The 19,849-nt window shown below is 37.2% G+C and overlaps 2 protein-coding genes across 2 annotated transcripts; both read left to right on the top strand.

Annotated features, from left to right (window-relative positions):
* Positions 1-14,834, top strand: si:dkeyp-2e4.8. Its single transcript, XM_073920294.1, has 3 exons — positions 1-81; positions 10,024-10,973; positions 11,331-14,834. The coding sequence occupies exon 2, from the start codon at positions 10,037-10,039 to the stop codon at positions 10,826-10,828; it is 792 nt and encodes a 263-aa protein (XP_073776395.1). The 5' UTR covers positions 1-81; positions 10,024-10,036; the 3' UTR covers positions 10,829-10,973; positions 11,331-14,834.
* Positions 14,835-15,349: 515 nt separating this feature from the next.
* Positions 15,350-19,095, top strand: LOC101886929 (uncharacterized). The gene has a single exon (XM_005169548.6). It carries the CDS (start codon positions 15,453-15,455, stop codon positions 16,041-16,043), a length of 591 nt encoding a protein of 196 aa, XP_005169605.1. The 5' UTR covers positions 15,350-15,452; the 3' UTR covers positions 16,044-19,095.
* Positions 19,096-19,849: the final 754 nt, after the last annotated feature.

Below are 19,849 nucleotides of genomic sequence, written 5' to 3'. Positions count from 1 at the left end.
GAAGAAACATGCATGAGAAAGTTGTAAACGGACCAGATTGGATTTTTCTCTGGAAGAAAGATAAATGTCGCTTGTGTACAAGTAAGTGCTTTATTGTTACAACATACATATACATCGTGTTTTAGTAATGTGTCCTCGCGCTGTGAGTTGACAAACGACGAACAAATACGACAAAAACATTGTCGTGTGTGGAGGTGTGAGGAAAAGTTTCACGCGATAACTGCAGTTTCTGTACTGATGAATGAATTGTGTTTTTGTTTATTCATTGTTACTTATTTGCTCACTTGAAACGAGAAGAAAGTGACCCAGCATATAATCATTACAAAGCAATGTGATTGTATCTTTAACGTTAGTGTAAATACTGCAGTGGCCACTAACTTAATTAAACAGGGAGTTTTATTAGATATATGTTTATAGAAGTAAAATGTTTTTTTATTTGTATATAATTATGTAAACTTTAGTATTCATCTATTATTATTTACAATTTTTATTTGTTTTGTTATTGTTTGTCTTTGTGTGCCGTGTAATTATGAAAAAATAAATATAAATTGTTAATACATTATATGATTCTTTATGTCTATTTCTAGTTATTGCTTTCACCATGTGTTTCTAAATCGTTGCGTTAAATTCCACACGTTGAGCATAATTAAGATGTGACATTAAAATTAAATTTTTATTTGTCATCATTAGACATGGCAAACCTTAAAAAACTGTTTTAGATTTTTATCATATATTATTATTTTTTTATTGATGTATTTTACCTTGTATATTATTTATCACTGTTGATTACTTTTAATTGTAAGAATATTTTTATAATTATAGAAAAGTGGTATTTATAAAATGTGGTAAACTTGATCTGTTTTTTTTTTTTTTTTTTTGCCATGACATAGCCATAGAAGATGAAATGGCAATAAAATTAAAACTCTCTCTGTCTCATTAGGCATGGGACGATAACTGATTTTAAGGTTTTAAAAACCGCAAAAATGTTCTGTTATACCGTTCCTAAGGTATTTGTAAGCAATAGAAAAGGACCCTCCACATCACAAGTTACAACTCAATCTATGATTCAGGAAACAACTGAAAAACAAATCTCCTAAAAAAACACATCCACCGTTAGGGCTGTGCGATTTGGAAAAACATCTAATTGCATTTTTTTGTACAGCTATTGCAATTTCGATTTGATTTCCAATTTAATTTGGTTGTCAAGCTTCAGCTGATTAATCTGTATTGTAGCTTCTTACTGCGAATGAGTACAAAACAGAAGTGTTAATTTTAGGTCCTGCTGCTACCAACAATTCAATTAAAACTCAGCTAGGAGCCCTAAACGACAATCTGCACAATCACGCCAAGAATCTTAGAGTTATCTTTGATCCACTCTTGCAGTTTGACAAACATGTAAATGCGGTTGTGAAGAGCAGTTTCTTCCAGCTTAGATTGGTGGCAAAAGTTAAACGCTTTCTTTCTAAAAAAGATTTAGAAATCGTAACCCATGCTTTAATCTCCTCTCGGTTAGACTACTGCAATTCTTTGTATATTGGCCTACCTCAGTCAACACTCTCTCGGCTACAGTTGGTCCAAAATGCAGCCGCCAGATTAATAACAGGAACTAAGAAAAGAGATCATATCTCCCCTGTCCTTGCCTCATTGCACTGGCTACCTATAAAATACAGGGTTGATTTTAAAATTCTTCTTTTCACTTATAAAGCTTTGCACAATTCTGCCCCAGCCTATGTCAGCGAGCTTATTAGGCCATATACAGCTTGTAGATTCTTAAGATCACATGATCAGTTTCTTTTGTCTGTCCCTCGGTCTCGCTGCAAGTCAAAGGGTGATCGAGCTTTCAGTGCTGCGGCCCCAAGGCTCTGGAATAGTCTCCCTCTGAATATCAGAATCTCTCCTTCTTTGGATGCTTTTAAATCTAACTTAAAGACACATTTTTACTCTCTTGCCTTTGACTGATGCATGCATGTTATTTTTGTATTATTTATATTTTAGTATTACTTTTTAAATATATTTTATTGTATTTTTAATACCAGTTATTTTTAGTTTTATTGCCTAGTTTATTTTATTGTAAAGCACTTTGGATCAACTGCGGTTGTGTTAAATTGTGCTCTATAAATAAAGTTTGCCTTGCCTTGCTAAAATGCAGTGAGTGTTAGTTAAAAAGGAACTGAAAAGTTTTTAACTTATATTAGCAAACAACTCTGAAATTGTACTTTGCTGCTGCTTGCTACTAGATTGAGTGACACTGGCAATTAGGCATGAGCCGGTATAAGCTTCTGATGGTATGATAACCTTGGGCAAAAATATCAGTTTTGCGATGTCACAGTATTGTGATCACTGCTCTAAAATAAGTTATTTTAAAAAGTCTGGGTAAAAAAAACAACCCCATTGAACATGATATATATATTTTTATTATTTAAAATATTTTGAAAGCAGTAAGATGTCGACGTAATTAATTCAAATAAGTCAATGACTTCTGCTGTCTTTATTAGTTTCAAAAACAGATTTCTTTTCCACTTGAAAAAAACATCTTTGGATATCTTTCTTTTCTTTGGATATAAAGTAAAGCCGCTTCAGCACTACAGCTTGTTGGATGTTGGTTTATAAGAGATTTGTTTTTCAGATATTTCTTGAATCACGGACTGACCAGTAGCTTGTAATGTGGAGGGTCTTTCTAATGTTGCCCTAAAAAACCAGTGTTTCCTCTAGGATTTTTTCTAGCTGTGAAGGCAGGCCTTTTTTTACACATCCACCAACTACCTGTGGCATTATTTCAATGACAAATGTTGTGAGCTCAGTATTAGAAGTCAAGATCGCATTTTTGTAGGGATGTAACGGTATCAGAATTTCACGGTACGGTAATACCTCGGTATGAATGTCACGGTACGATATTTATTGAATCATTTACAGGAAAAACAAAACTTATGAAAATACTCCAAAAAAGTGCCAAAAGTGTCAATGACATACAAATTAGTCATCTATCTGTAAGCTTTGAAACAGGAACTTCAATTTTAATAACAAAAAAATATTAAACCATGTAAAAAAAAATAAAGTTTCAATTTAGTATCGTTGAAAACTCATCACATTCAACATTTAATCACTCACTCACTTAGATAGAGATGGGTTTAAAGGAAAATTATCATACAACTATAATCTGGTAAAAGCTGGTATCTCTGGGCATTTACAATGTCCCCTGCAACAGAAAAAAACCCTCTCATTTGGGACTGAGGTTTCTGGGACAAGAGAGATATGACTTGGCCCAGGTTGACAGCAGTGGGTAACGTTGTGCATTGTCTTTCCCCCACTTGAGAGGACAAACCATGAGTGAGATAGAGGTCTCATGTCTGCATCAATCTGAACAGTGTGCTGACAACACCGCTATTCAGTACGCGCGCGCGACAACACAGCTGATAAGAACTCTGGCGACAACACCGCTATTCAGTACGCGCGCGACAACACAGCTGATAAGAACTCTGGCGACAACACCGCTATTCAGTACGCGCGCGACAACACAGCTGATAAGAACTCGCGCGACAACACCGCTATTCAGTACGCGCGCGACAACACAGCTGATAAGAACTCGCGCGACAACACCGCTATTCAGTACGCGCGCGACAACACAGCTGATAAGAACTCGCGCGACAACACCGCTATTCAGTACGCGCGCGGCGACAACACCCGCTTTAGAGTTTTCCAGCTCTTTTTCATCCCCGCTTCTAGCAGCACACTCCATTTCCGCATTATTGGATCTGTAGCGACAACAGACCGCAAGGGATGATGGTCAAGCATGGGCTGATGGGAATTGTAGTTTTCGCTACCTCCCGTTCGCTTCATTCGCCTGAGCAAATTTTCTCAGAAGACCTATAGTTTTAACGAGTCATGCGACTTCGGTAATATCGAAAAAAATTTATATTGAGGTATGACGGTATTTACAATACCGTTACATCCCTACATTTTTGTGATAGCCTACAGCATGCTGATCTCTTTGCTTGCGCGCCGATTTCCTCAGCTCGTGCACAAAACTTCTTGCACGCACCCTCAAATATAAGCTGCTTCAAGAGTGTGCAGATCTTCTTGTGCGCTCTCAAATAAACGCTGCTGAAGTGTGATTTAGTGCGTCTACGTAACGAGTATGTCTCCAGCATTTATTAAATTTGCTAGAAATATTTATGCATGTCTCCAATAGACCTACAGCGATATTGATGCGTCCTGAAGTAAAGTGAAACGGCTATACGTCGTGTTTGCTGGCCTCACGCATCACGCACCTGTCAGTCAGTCAGTCAGCACGTAAACTTAAAGGGTTAAACAAATAATGCACAGCACTACTACGTTTACAGAAAAGTTTGCGCTGTTATAATTCACTTACCTTTTAATACGTTTTGGTGCGATTATAACCCGCTATTTAAACAATTAAATGTTTCGAATGAGAAGCTGTAATGGAGCCGTGGCGGGATGAATTTTGGCATGGCGTCCTGCCATGGAAGAATGAATGTAGCGAAAATCATGTAGTCGTAAAAAAACACGTAAAACAATTATAAAAACTTATAAATACTTTAGGAACGGTACAGCAGAAAATTTTTGCGGTTTTAAAACCTTGACTTCTTAGAAGCACTGTAAACCTTAAAACCAGTTATCGTCCAAATGCCTACTATCAATACTTTCAGTTGACTTTTTAGCAAGACACTCCTCATATAGTCACCTGTGGCGCTTTGTATTTCCTCCAGATGTGGCAACAATTCTGTGACAGCTCTGACAAATTACCTGGTTTTGTTCAGTGTCTGACTTTGAAACCAAAACATTTACATATTACAGATATCTTGTTTACTTGATATTAATTTGTCTATTAATACTTCTGAAGCGGCTAGCACCATCATCCTACTCGTCTGCGCTTTCCTGTTTGTGTTTTTTTTATTATTATTTTTTTTATTGGCTTTCCGTGTAGTTTGATTGCGCAATTCTGAAAGAGTGCTCACTCAATTGGCTAGTAAGACTGTAACACACAGATAGCAGTCACGCATTTGTTCTGGGTGGAGGAAGTTAAATATTATATATTTCATATAGCAGGTGTTGTAGGGATTGTATGAAGTTAAACCCAAAGAATGAGCAGTCTGTCAGATGAAGAAGAGCCGGAGTCAGAGATTCAAATCAATAAATCAAGTTTACTGAAGATAGTTTGCAGTTTCATCAGCAGAAGCCAGCTTCAACACTCGCCATGAGTTCCTACGCCGCTCTGCTTACAATCACCAATCAATAACAATTATACTCTCACATAACGTCATTAACTGTGTCATACATGTAGGTTTCTAACCTGATTGGTTAAACACAGATAGACTAGGAACATTTCCACGTGGGGTTCGTCCGTACAATTCTGAACAATATCTTAAGCATTAACGTCAGACATCCACTAGACTGTTTAGAGCTGACTCCAGACCTGTGAAACTGATCCACAGTCAAATAGAACACACACACTTAAAGTACAATCTGTTTCTTATCCAAGGCTGAGTGTATTCTCAGACGTCTTTATCAAAACTGATTAAAAACCAGTATAATCTACATTCAGGCAGTTATATCCTTAATACACAAAGTCTATTTTAAATAAAAAGTAGAATCACCTTAAACTAATTAACCGTAAAAACAGCAAAATCACTTTGGACATTTTAGTTAGTATAAACTCATAGAAATAACAATAGAAACAGTTGCTTCCAGTCCTCAGTTCCACTCAAGGTCTCCGAGACCTCTGACCTAGTTTGGTGGCTCCTGAAAATAGTTATAAAGAGACAGGCAAATGCACTGAACATTCTTACATAAAGCAGTGTTAACTTATTCATTAGTTAAAATCAATTCAAAGCTAAATGCTTATTCATTCATTCATTCATTTTCTTGTCGGCTTAGTGCCTTTATTAATCCGGGGTCGCCACAGCGGAATGAACCGCCAACTTATCCAGCAAGTTTTTATGCAGCGGATGCCCTTCCAGCCACAACCCATCTCTGGGAAACATCCACACACACATTCACACACACACTCATACACTACGGACAATTTAGCCTACCCAATTCACCTGTATCGCATGTCTTTGGACTGTGGGGGAAACCGGAGCACCCGGAGGAAACCCACGCGAAGGCAGGGAGAACATGCAAACTCCACACAGAAATGCCAACTGAGCCGAGGTTCGAACCAGCGACCTTCTTGCTGTGAGGCGACAGCTCTACTGATGAGAAAAGGATAAACGTTGATCCATGCTGAGACGCATTGGAAAGTACTGTAAAAATCCGAATTCTCCACAGGCGTAGGTAGGTGATGCTGGCGTCTCACAGCAAGAAGTTTGCTAGTTTGAGCCTCGGCTGGCTCATATGGCGTTTCTGTGTGGAGTTTGCATGTTCTCCCCGTGTTTGCGTGGGTTTCCCCCACAAGTCCAAAGACATGCGGTACAGGTGAATTGGCTAGGCTAAATTGTCCGTAGTGTATGAGTGTAAATGAGTGTGTGTGTGGATGTTTCCCAGAGATGGGTTGCAGCTGGAAGGGCATCTGCTGCATTAAACAAATGCTGGATAAGTCGGCTGTTCATTTCTCCATGGCGACCCAAGATTAATAAAGAGACTAAGCCGAAAAGAAAATGAATAAATGAATTAATATTTCATATCGCAGCCTGTTTTGCTAATTGTAACGTTTCAAAACGCGATTGCGATTCCATTTTCGAATAATCGCATAGCCCTATCCAGCATGCTATAAAGCTGAACATTGCAGTGAATTACCATATATCCAAAGAAAGAAAGATATCCAAAGATGCCTTTTCAAGTTGAAAAGAAATCTGCTTTTGAAACTAATGAAGACCGCAGAAGTCAATTATTTATTTATATTATTTAGCCTGACATTTATTGTTGAAAAGTATTTGAAATGTTAAAAAATAAATACTATATTCAAGGGGAAAAGGTTGTTGTTTTTTACCCAGACATTTAAAAAGAACATAATTTACAGCAGTAATCACAATACTGTGATATTCTGAAACTGTGATATTTTTACCCAAAGTTATTATACCGTCAGAATTTTATACCGGCCCATACCTAATCATCATCTTCATTATTATTACTATTATTACTTTTTTTGTCTTGCATCTGGACCAAATGTGTGTCATTTTAATATTAATGTTGTTTATTATTTTATTATGTGATCTTTAATTGAAATACTCCCCTATAGAGAACACAAGGACAAAACATTTTTAATTTTCTTATTTGTGATTGTAATATACACAATTTAGAGGCCAAATGTGTACCTTTTGAAAACACATCTGGCCCAGTGTCAGCTGTTTTAATTTCCTGTATAAACAATATTTATATATTCGTTCGTATTATGAAATTAGTCTCTTCATTGGTCCAATGAGTTCCATCTGTTGACTCTTTCCTGTTTTTAAGTTGTTAAAGCACTGATGCCTAATAACTTCTGTTTGTGTTCACTAATACGGTACACTCAATTCCTTTTATTGTTGAACAGCTCGTTTATCTGTTGAATTTTAAATGTGGTGTAAGTATCTCAAGAGCTTTCTTTATTATTAATTAATGTAGAATAGAATTTTGTTGCTATATTAAGCAATGCTTTACACTAGACTAGCCAGTGTTTTTTCTAAAACAACCAACAATTTTAGCTATTTAGCTTTTAAAAATGAAACATTTTTAGTAGACGTGAGCAATTCCCGCGTTATGGATGTGACATTTTAAGTAAAAATTCAAAGCATGAGTTCAGAGGGAGAGTATATGAAGTGTTCAGACAAGAGCCGCTAAATGCCACTTCCACCGAAAATGAGATAATGACATTGAGTGAATGCTTTAGGCATGTAGTACACCATCAACCAATAGATTTGCTTCAAATGATCTAAATTGCAGAGTCAGCCCATTCAGAAATAGCAGTTTGTTGGCAAAAGCCTCTAAACACCACTTGACAGCAAAAGCCGATATATCCCGAGAACCAATCAGAAGGCGCAAATCGAGTCATATGTCTTCATTGTAGTAGCACGGTGATATGCCAGCTTTTATGAGGAGACTGCTTTATTCAGCTTTCAATTTTAAAAGACTGAGTTTGATGAATTGGATGAGCCTGTCTGACTGTCAGTGAATGTCAAATGAAAACGTCCCTTACCTCAAAACTTATGCATTATTATAAGAAAAAGGAAACCCAATGTACAGTCGAAAGTGTAACATGCATGAGTCTGATTTACTATACATTAAACAGCAACTCCGTTTCACAAAAGACAAAGTTAAGATGCCGTTCTTTTATCCATGTGGATGCTATGAGGATAAACGAGCTGAAAAAGAAACCAAGAGTATGAGTATGACCTTGAGTATGTTGAAAATGAATGAATGACTTCTAAAATTGTCTGAGAGGCATCCCCTTTTTGCCCAGTAGGCCTTGTGTTTTATTTGCTAATGTAAGCTATTTTTTTAAAGGACGAATATAATGTATAAAACTATACATTATTTATAATACTTCATAATACCTTTAGATCTGATAAGCTTTTTATATTAATGGACAATGCACAGATATTGATGTTTCACAACGTTTTACACTACATTATTTGAATCTACCAAGCTTATCTTACAATGTTTACATTGTTCTACTTGCATTAAATCTAAATCACAAATCTTAGAAATGACAACAGATTGTTAAGATTTAATTATGTCAGCTTTAGTGTTATTGATTAATGCACTTACTTGATTCCATTCATTTTCCTTCTGCTTTTTCCCTGGTTTACCACAGCGCAGTGAACCCTAACTTACTTGACAGATTTATGTTTTTAATTTTAGGTGGTTTGTGTAATGTGTTTTATTTTTTTATTTTTATTTTTAAAATTTATTTTTGGCCTTTTTGCTTTTATTATTAGATAGGACAGTATTGAGACAGGAAGCGAAGTGGGAGAGAGAGAGAGAGAGAGAGAGAGAGGAGGTAGGGAAATGTTGTCGAGCCGGGATTCGAACTTGCAACGCCCTGACGTGCTATTGCACCATATGTCGGTGCGCTAACCACTAGGCTATTGAGCCGTAATGTGTTTTATTTTTGGTAAAATAATTTCTAATGGCATCTTTAGTGATTACACTGTCGAGTCTCAATAGGTGGATTTAGAGGTTTTTGCAAAAAAAGCAGTCGTGGATTAGGCTGGTTTTGTCGCAAAATAAAATTTACCTTGTTAAAAAACAAAGAATTTTCTAAAGTGACATTTTTGAAAAAAAAAGGTATTTTATTTACCAGCTAATAACCTTTTCATTATCTATAAAATGAAACGTTTGAACCTAATCAGAGGAGCCTGATAGAAAATGCTCATTTACAAGAAAAGAGGTCTGATGGATTTAGAGGGTTTTGCATCTGATTCTGAACTCTTCATATGTTAACATTATATCGAAACATCTGTTTATATTTGACAAAACTACTAATCATCACAGAATTATGGGATCAGAAAAATATCAATCTGTAAACATTTTTGCATTTAAAATGAGGAAAATAAACATGCATTATGGATGTGACAAAAAAGTCTGCAGTTTACAGTCTACAAAATACTTTGTAGAAATTCAGTTAATTAAACTGCACAACCCAAAAGAAACAATGTTAATCAAAATGATAAGAGACGGCTCATTGATTTTAAGTCATTGATTTTTATTTTGTTTAACATTTTTGCATTCATCTTGGTTATGGATGTGACATTTCTCCGTTATGGAAGTCACAGATGTGAAATTGTCACTTTGTGTGATTTTGATAAATCAAATATAGTAGTTTGAAAACACTGATAGAGATATTTTTGAGTATTTCAAAAGTACTGTAAAATACTTGCACAAAAAACCTGGAAAGGGTTTTATTATTTTGGTTTAAATTTAATTTTTTTTCATGGCAAGGTTGACATTCGCATGGAATTGCTAATACTTGTTGTGTAGGAGAATTCACAATTAAACAAAGAGCTATATCAAGAACTTTCTGTATTATTAATAAATGCAAAATTTGGGTTTAATGAGCTGAAGAATGTTTACCTCTCATTTCAGTCTGTTTCACTAGATGTTGGCTTGGAGTCCGGACTGCATCAATATGAAGCCTGTGATCAAAAACGAAGAGTCCTTTCAGGAGTCTGAATCCACTAATAATGATGTGGAAACTTTGGTTCTAAGTAAAATTGAAGGATCAGCTGCACTCTTTTGCCAGCGACTGAAATATGAAGTTAAAACTATTCAAGAATCAGATCAAAGTTCTTCAGACACTGAACCGGAAGCATCCGTCTCCAAATCTGGCAAACGGAAAAAACGAAGCAAAAAAACTCCTGGTAAAAAGTACGTGTGTAAACTGTGTGGCATTGAGTATCGCCACAGCTCAAACCTAGGGACGCACATGCGAATACACACAGGAGAAGCGCCGTACGTCTGTGAACTCTGTGGAAGAGCCTTCAGGCGGAAAGACTGGCTTAAACTGCACAGTAGCATCCACATGGGCGTCAAACGCAAGCTTGTAAAGAAATTTAGCTGTGATCAGTGCGGGAAGAAGTTTGTTGGTTCCACCGCTCTCCAGAGTCACTTATATCAACACAAAGGCGAGAGGCCGTTCGCCTGCGTTCTGTGTGACAAAACCTTCTTCAGTCAAACCAATCTGAAACGCCACCAGGTCGATGCTCATTCAGACGGCAAACCGTTCAGCTGCCCTGTGTGCGAGAGTGGATTCTCACGCCTTTATTCGCTGGAGAAACACATGCGGCTTCACACAGGAGAGAGACCTTACTCCTGTCCTGAATGTGGAAAGACTTTTCCTTTAAAATACACCTTGAAAATGCATCTTAAAACGCACTCGGCCAAAGGTTGAGCGTTCATTAGAGTTGTGGCGAAAAATCTAAACGTTTTTCAAAATGCATCTATATTCTCTCTTGAAACGATTGTAAACTTAGTTTTTAGCTGCAGATGGCGCTCTATGCTAGTTTTTAACAGCAGATGGCACTCTAAGCTAGTTTGTAAACAGCAGATGGCACTCTAGACTAGTTTTAACAGTAGATGATGCTCTAGGCTAGTTTTTAACAGCAGATGGTGCTCTAGGCTCGTTTTTAAACATCAGATGGTGCTCTATGTTAGTTTTAACAGCAGATGATGCTCTAGGCTAGTTTTTAACAGCAGATGGTGCTCTAGGCTCGTTTTTAAACATCAGATGGTGCTCTATGTTAGTTTTAACAGCAGATGATGCTTTAGGCTAGTTTTTAAACAGCAGATGGTGCTCTAGGCTAGTTTTAACAGTAGATGATGCTCTAGGCTAGTTTTAACAGCAGATGATGCTTTAGGCTAGTTTTTAAACAGCAGATGGTGCTCTAGGCTAGTTTTAACAGTAGATGATGCTCTAGGCTAGTTTTAACAGCAGATGATGCTTTAGGCTAGTTTTTAAACAGCAGATGGTGCTCTAGGCTAGTTTTAACAGTAGATGATGCTCTAGGCTAGTTTTTAACAGCAGATGGTGCTCTAGGCTAGTTTTTAAACAGCAGATGGTGCTCTGTGCTAGTTTTTCAACCGCATATGTTGTTCTAGGCTAGTTTTAAAGCAGCAGATGGTGCTCTAGGCTAGTTTTTAAACAGCAGATGGTGCTCTATGCTAGTTTTTCAACAGCATATGTTGTTCTAGGCTAGTTTGAAAACAGCAGATGGTGCTCTAGGCTATTATTGAAACAGCAGATGGTGCTCTAGGCTTGTTTATTAACAGCAGATGGCGCTCTAGGCTTGTTGTAACAGCAGATTATGCTCTAGGCTAGTTTTTAAACTGCAGATAGTTCCTAGGCTAGTTTTTAAGCAGCAGATGGCACTCTAAGCTAGTTTAAAAACAGCAGATGGCGCTCTAGGCTAGTTTTTAACAGCAGATATAACTCTAGGCTAGTTTTTAACAGCATACACTACTCTAGGCTAGAGCTTAACGGTGGATGGCACTCTAGGCTAATTTCTAAACAGTAAATAATGCTCTGGGCTAGTTTTTCAACAGCAGATGGCACTCTAGGCTAGTTTTTAACAGCAGATGGTGTTCTAGGCTACTTTTTAACAGCAGATGGTGTTCTAGGCTACTTTTTAAACAGCAGATGATGCTCTATGCTAGTTTTAACAGCAGATGATGCTCTATGCTAGTTTTAACAGCAGATGATACTCTAGGCTAGTTTTTAACAGCAGATGGTGTTCTAGGCTACTTTTTAAACAGCATATGATGCTCTATGCTAGTTTTAACAGCAGATGATACTCTAGGCTAGTTTTAAAACAGCAGATGGAACTCTAGGCTAAGTGTCTTTACAGCAGATGGAGATCTAGGGTAGTTTTTTACAGTTGATGGTGCTCTAGTCTAGTGCTGCGTCCCAATTTGCATACTATCTATCCTAAATAGTGTTCAAAAGTAGAATTAGTATGTCCCAAACCATAGTATGTTGAAGAGTATGCCAAAATTTACCGGATGTAAAAATTGGAAATGTAGAAGCGTCCATACTTTAACTGCTAATATTGCCCACAACACATTGCACATTGGATGTGAATTTGATTAGAACTACAAACTAGGGTAAAAAGTGTAAACAAACCACAAACTTGGTGGACACACGAGATCAATCGTCAAGTAGAGAGGCTTCGGTAAAGTTCTTTGAATGACTGTTAATCAATATCTATCCAACTGGAACATATTTAAACCTTGTTTCCTGTGTTGTATTTCATGTTGAACTTATATAAAGATGTGTTTGGACACTAACTTCTGAATGCATAGTTACCCAAAGAACTGAGGAGATTTTCTGCATGAAAGACTTGTGAATGGCAGATTATCCTGCCGCTGCTTCTCCAATAAGGTAGGTCATTAAATATGAAAGAAGTGTGGATGATGTGTCAAGATGATTGACAAGGGACATAACTAAGCAACGTAATGATCTGTTAACAAGGAAGTAGTATGTCCCAAAGTTTGCATACTCTTCTGTTACACACTCAAAAGTATATACTTTAACTTTACAAAAAAGTACACAATTTTTTAGGGCGTAACTGGGACACAGCACATGTTTTTAAAGAGCAAATGGCACTCTAAGCTAGTTTTTTTTAACAGCAGATGCGCTCTAGGTTAGTTTTAAATAGCAGATGGAACTTTAAAAAATGTAAATGTCCTAAATGTAAACTCAAATGCTCATCAGGAGGAGCACTTGTTAGTTTGGCGAATCATATAAGATGGCATTTACTGTCACAAGTTTAATGTAAACACAGCTCACTGTGAACACTTGTTATTACCTTTCTGAAATTTATTGATGATCACTTTTGGTTCAAGTGGTGTTTGTTAGGAATTGGATGCAAGAAGAGTATGGCTGTTTGTAAAGCATACAGCACCATCTGCTGGAAAAACGCTATCCTACAGTGCCATGTGCTGTATAGAAATTTAGCCCAGAGCAACATCTGCTGTCAAAAACTAGCCAAACAGGCCATCTCCTGTAAAAAACTAGCCTAGAGCACCATCTGCTGTCAAGAAAACTAGCCTAGAGCGACGTCTGCTGTTAAAACTAACCTAGAGCACCATCTCCTGTTAGAAACTAGCCTAGAGCACCATTTGCTGTAAGGAAAACTAGCCTAGAGCTACATCTGCTGTTAAAAACTAGCCTAGAGTGATGTCTGCTGTTAAAAACTAGCCTAGTGCACCATCTCCTGTTAGAAACTAGCCTAGAGCACCATTTGCTGTAAGGAAAACTAGCCTAGAGCTACATCTGCTGTTAAAACTAGCCTAGAGCCCAATCTCCTGTTAAAAACTATCCTAGAGCGCCAGCTGCTGTCATAAAAGCTAGCCTAGAGCGACGTCTGCTGTTAAAAACTAGCCTAGAGCACCCTCTCCTGTTAAAAACTATCCTAGAGCGCCAGCTGCTGTCAAAAAAGCTAGCCTAAAGCGACATCTGCTGTTAAAAACTAGCCTAGAGCACCCTCTCCTGTTAAAAACTAGCCTAGAGCAACGTCTTTTGTTAAAAGCTAGCATAGAGCACTATTTCCTGTTAAAAACTAGTCTAGAGTGCCATTTGCTGTAAAGGTAAATAACCCAGAGCGACATCTGCTGTCAAAAACTAGCCTACAGCGCCATCTGATGTGTTGAAAACTAGCCTAGAGCGTCATCTGCTATTAAAAACTAGCCCTGAGTGTCGTCTGCTGTTAAAAACTAGCCTATAGCTCCATCTACTGTTAAATACTAAGTTCAGAATCCATTCATTATATAGATGCATTTTGAAAACTGCAGACTTGTTTTCTTGGTTGTTTCCATTGCTCCAAGATTTGTCAGAGTTACTGGAAAGTTTATTGCTTTTGAGCCGCACCCTGTTTATTAATCTTTGTACTTTATATTATCTTTTCAGTAAAGATTGTGAATGCACATGGTTTCCTTTTGTCACAGTTTTTTTCCAGTTGTTTTGAGTGTGATTAAGTTCTATTACAACCTGTACTAACACTTTTATATGCAAAATTATATTTTATACAAAGTTATATTTTGCTTTAAGGGATCTTTTTCCCACTATTTTTTTTTACTTGCAAGTCAGTTTACTGGAATGCTATATTCAGCATTGATTTGGTCACAGTGGCATCAAATGCCATCATGTCAATGAAGTCATTTATTATGCAAAATATGTATTTTATAAATTAGAAGTAGGCTAGTGGTATATTTTGATTGTGATATTATCAGGCTAGTTTTGTTGAGAAAATCTGGCAACCCTTTAGGAAAGACGTGACCACAGCCTCTCCCATGTATGTCATGCCAATAAATTTAATTGAATTTAAGAGAAACTACTCATTTACTGTTTATATATATATATATATATTGCAATCTGTTCAATAAAATATGTATTTGACGGATGGATAGTGGAATATTTTGATTTGTGATATTATCAGGCTAGTTTTGTTGCGAAAATCTGGCAACCCTGCCGGAAAGACCAGACCATAGCTTCAAGAATCGGGGGTGGTGACTTTTACCAGTTAGTTGCCTTTGTTGGAGCACCACTTGGACTGTTTTGCTTCTCCAATTCAGTTCGTCATTTCAAGGTTGCCGTTTCTCTTGGTGTCCTCCTGACTGCATTGATATTGTTTGTTGTGAAAATCTAGCAACCCTGCAGAGACCGCACCATAGCCTTTTATGCTACTATTATTTACTGTATGTCATATACGTATGTTATTTTTAATGTAAACTTTATAAATGCTTTGGCGACACGTTTGTCATACCAATAAAGATGTATTGATACAAAATATAGGAGTAGTGGAATATTTTGATTTGTGCTATGATGAGGGTAGTTTTGTTTTGGAGTTTTTGAAAATCTGGCAACCCTGCAGGAAAGACCAGACCATAGCTTCAAGTGTCCGGGGTGGTGACTTTTACCAGTTAGTTGGACTCTGTTGGAATAAACCGGATTGTTTTGCTTCTCCAATTTAGTCATTTTAAGGTTGCCGTTTGGTGTCCTAACTGAATCGACATTAATCATGAAGCATGCTGTTAAAAAGCAAGAGCCTACTGCGGAACGGGAAGGTCCGTCGAAGACTCCTGTTAAAAAGTTAACCTGTAAACTGTGTGGCAAAGAGTTCAGCCGAAAAACACATATGGCGAGTCACATGCGCATACACACCGGAGAGACGCCGTTCGTCTGTGAGCTCTGTGGGACCGGGTTTCGCTGTAAAGCATGGCTTAAAGTTCACAGGTTCATCCACACGGGCGAGAAACGAAAAGACGCGAAGAACTACCCCTGTGATCAGTGTGGGAAGAAGTTCCACTGTTCAACCTCTCTGCAGAGTCATTTATACAAACACAGAGGAGAAAGGCCGTTCGCCTGCTCTCACTGCGACAAAACCTTCTTCAGTCAAACCAATCTGAACAGACACCACAAGGACTGCCATTCTGGGAAGCAGATCAGCTGCCCTGTGTGTGGAAATGGGTTTTCACGGCGCACGACGATGGAGAAGCACATGCGGATTCACACAGGAGAGAGACCTTACTCCTGTCCACACTGTGGAAAGACTTTCCCCTATAAATACAGCTTTGACATGCATGTTAAACGACACTCAGCCAAAAGCTAATATAATAAGCGATAATGCATGTCACGAGTTTCTTGTTTACCACGATGAAATGCATTTGTTTACATTGTCATTTAGCAGGAGCTATTTACAGTTGAGGAGGCACTCCGCGATAAAACAAGAGGCAATACTCACGAGAAGTGCTATTTATACACAAGAAACTGTATTGAGGTAAAGTTGGTTTATATTCGCACTTTTTGACCTGTGCCCACTTCTTTATAATGTTTACCAAATATGTATGGGAGAGCAGGGCACATGGTAACACTTTTTGGTTTTCGTCAAATAATAAGCAAAGTGTTGAGGTTAGACAAACCATTTGTTTTTTTTTTTACCAACAAAACACAAGCCTCTTCTACAAATGAGCACAGAAAGTTGTGACAGACAGAGAGTTAGTTGTAATACATGCTTTAAACGGCAGATTACACACAGTTAATTTAAATGTAGTTTAACATTAAACAGTCGCTTTATTTCCTCAGTACTTAGCTCAAGTTATTTTTTATTCTACATAGCACAGTATGTTTTTCTTTTTCATTCATTTTCTTATTGGCTTAGTCCCTTTATTAATCCAGGGTCGCCACAGCGGAATGAACCGCCAACTTATCCAGCACATTTTTCGCAGCGAATGTCCTTCCAGCGCAACCCATCCCTGGGAAACATCCACAAACATGCACACTTAGGCCCCGTTTACACTAGTGCGTTTTAGTTTTAAAATGGCATTTTAGATCAAAAACGATCCGCGTCCACACTAGCGCTTCACCCAGCGTTTCTGAACATTTCTCCGTCCACACTACGCCACCAAAAACGTATATCACGTGACCATTCGCGCACTCTGGGCATGCGCATTCTAGTATAAACAGAAAGCATGCGTCACGCTCGGCATTTGATTATTGTTAGTCAACAAACGCCGGACAATTTAGCCTACCCAATTCACCTGTACCAAATGTCTTTGGACTGTAGGGGAAACCGGAGCACCCGGAGGAAACCCACGACACGCGAATGCAGGGAGAACATGCAAACTTCACACAGAAACGCCAACTGAGCCGAAGATCGACCCAGCAACCTTCTTGCTGTGAGGCAACAGCAGTAGCTAATTCGCCCCTATGTTTATTCATTTATTTGATAAACACACTTGGATTTATATTGATTATCATCCATTATTATACAATGCATTTATTTGTAGTATTAGCAATAAAAAAGAAATCTATTTAAAAACAGTTTTTATTTAAAAAGTTCTTAACATTACACTCAAAAAAAAAAGTGGCTTAAATGTAGCACCCTGTTACAACTAACCCCGCTGTCGTGTTTTTTTTTTTCTCAAAACACGGCTAGCAGTCTGTTTTTTTATTATTATTTTTTTTTGCATATTTCAAAATGGTTTCATCTTTTAGTCTAGAAGACGGTAATCACAACAATATAAGATTTCATATTCATACTTTCACAGATTTTTTCTTTTAAATAAAAAAATATTGACTATAATAAATTATTTTATGCTGCAAAAATGGTTTCTCCTGTGTTTCTCATCTACATTTTACCAAAATTTTTCAATAATTGTCAGGAAGACATCTGCTGACACTGTGGTGAAAACCTCTGAAGCATGCCACGGTTAACCCTTAGCAAATACCTTATGTGTTATATTTAACCCTGCGTTACTTTTAGCCCCGCTCTCCCCTAAGTATGACTTCAAAACAACATTAGTGCTACATTATTGACTGAAAAATGTTGTACTTTAGTCGTTGCCTGCTAATATGATTTCCCTACTTAGATTTTGCAGAGAATACTTTTCTGAAGTTATATTGTTAATGAGAAAGTCAGAATATAAATGCGAATGTAAAACCAACTTTACCTCAATAGGAAGTGTCGGTGTTCAGAATTGAGTGCTAGAGTTAGGAGGAGGGGGTGTTTTTTGAGTACTGTTTTTACGTGTGGTTTGTCAAGCACACTTTATAAATGCATAGACTCTTTCTTACAAGAGTGCAAACCTACAAAAAATGGTGCAAGTGTTGATTAAAATGTCTGAGAGACGAGAAACTGGATTTCTACAGATGGTTTGTCAACCCCACTGACTATTTATATTTTAGATATATAGTGATTGTAAGAAAGTGTTGTGTGCAAAACCTGGTCAGTTAAAGTATTGGAGAGTATGTTTTTACAGGTGGTTTGTCAAGCCCACTCACCTGTGTGACACTCAGAACTGCATGGTTTGAGGTTGTCGTTTGATTGCAGTAGAGATTAGTTTGATTTAGTTGTCTTTTAATTATATTAGTGAATCAGCAGTGCATGTGGGAATAGGAAATTTACTAATTCAAAAATTCAAAATATCTGTGTTATGATGATAAATATGTACCGTTATGGTCTACGTGACCTCAAAGTACCACAAAGTTATTCGTTATTTATGCTTTTCGGAAATGATAAGAATTTTCTGATTGTCTTTTTCATTTTCACCACTGCACCGAACATTTTTACGTTTATCATGCGCTAGAACATGTCCAGCAGCTTGATTAAAATCTGACTGTTTATAGGTCTATTGTTGATTGACACTTTACAATAAGACTGCATTTGTTGAATTTATGCAATTAAACTCACTGTTAAATGGTTTATTATTTTATTAATTATTAATCGTGTGCAATGATTCATAATAAATTAGCATGTATTTTATATTTAAAAACATTAACAATCAAGTATTTGTATAAATAAATATATAATAATTTGTGTATATTTAAGATGAATACAAACTAGTGAGAGCGTATTGTGAAGTTTTGGTTGATCGTTCTTTTACAATTTAATTTAATTTGCTTAATCTAAACATTGATATACAATGAGGTAATGCACATAAATGTAGTGAACTTTTTGTTATTACCTGTACCTTTTTTCTTTTCGTTGTGTGCAGTTTGGGACAATATTGTGACGATATGTTATGAAAAATACAATTATAGCAACAAGAAATTGAGATTCTGTCAAATGCCTTCTCTGTTTGTTGTGTTTACCAGAGTGAGCTGTGTCTGTCGACATATTTAGACAGAATTAAAGAAATTAAAAACAACTAAATTGATCCAAATGATTTGTTCAGAGTGAGTCTCAAGTAAATGATTCATTGTACAACTGATCTTGATACAAGGCAGGATGGACCCATGCTTTCATGTTGTTGATGCCAAATTCTGACCCTACTATCCGAATGTCACAGCAGAAATCAAGACTCATCAGACCAGGCAACGTTTTCCAATCCTCTATTGTCCAATTTTGGTGAGCCTGTATGAATAGTAGCCTCAGTTTCCTGTTCTTATCTGGCAGAAGTGGCACCCGGTGTGATCTTCTGCTGCTGTAGCTCATCCGCCTCAAGGTTGGATGTGTTGTGCGTTCAGAAACGCTCTTCTGCAGACATGTGCATCGTGCAGATTAAATCGTGTAGCAAATGGTGAGATATTTATACTTTTTGGGTGAACTACAGAAGGAATAAAAGGGCTTTTCACACATTTTTGTCATTTAAATATAATCATTCCAACTTAAATGGTTAGCTCACCAACAATTTAAATATCCAGCTAGCTAGCCATCTATATATCTATCCGTCTATACTAAATAGGTAAAAACACTCAATTCAATAACTGTTAGATATGAGAAGTGAAATTGTGTCTGTATTATAATGAACCACGACAACAGTACCTGTTTATAAAAATAAATTGAAGTGCTGAGTGTATATTTAAATGAATGCGTTTAGCAAATTCACTGTCTGATAAACGTGACTCTCGCCCTCTGCAGGAATAGAAGTGAAAGCACAGCGCCATTTCATCATATACTCCATCATCGCTCCTCCC

This window comes from Danio rerio, chromosome 13, assembly GCF_049306965.1.
Source record: "Danio rerio strain Tuebingen ecotype United States chromosome 13, GRCz12tu, whole genome shotgun sequence".
In the NCBI taxonomy this organism is placed as follows: domain Eukaryota; kingdom Metazoa; phylum Chordata; class Actinopteri; order Cypriniformes; family Danionidae; genus Danio; species Danio rerio.
Note: the sequence above shows the minus strand (reverse complement) of the source record. Positions and strands in the feature narration are given on the sequence as shown.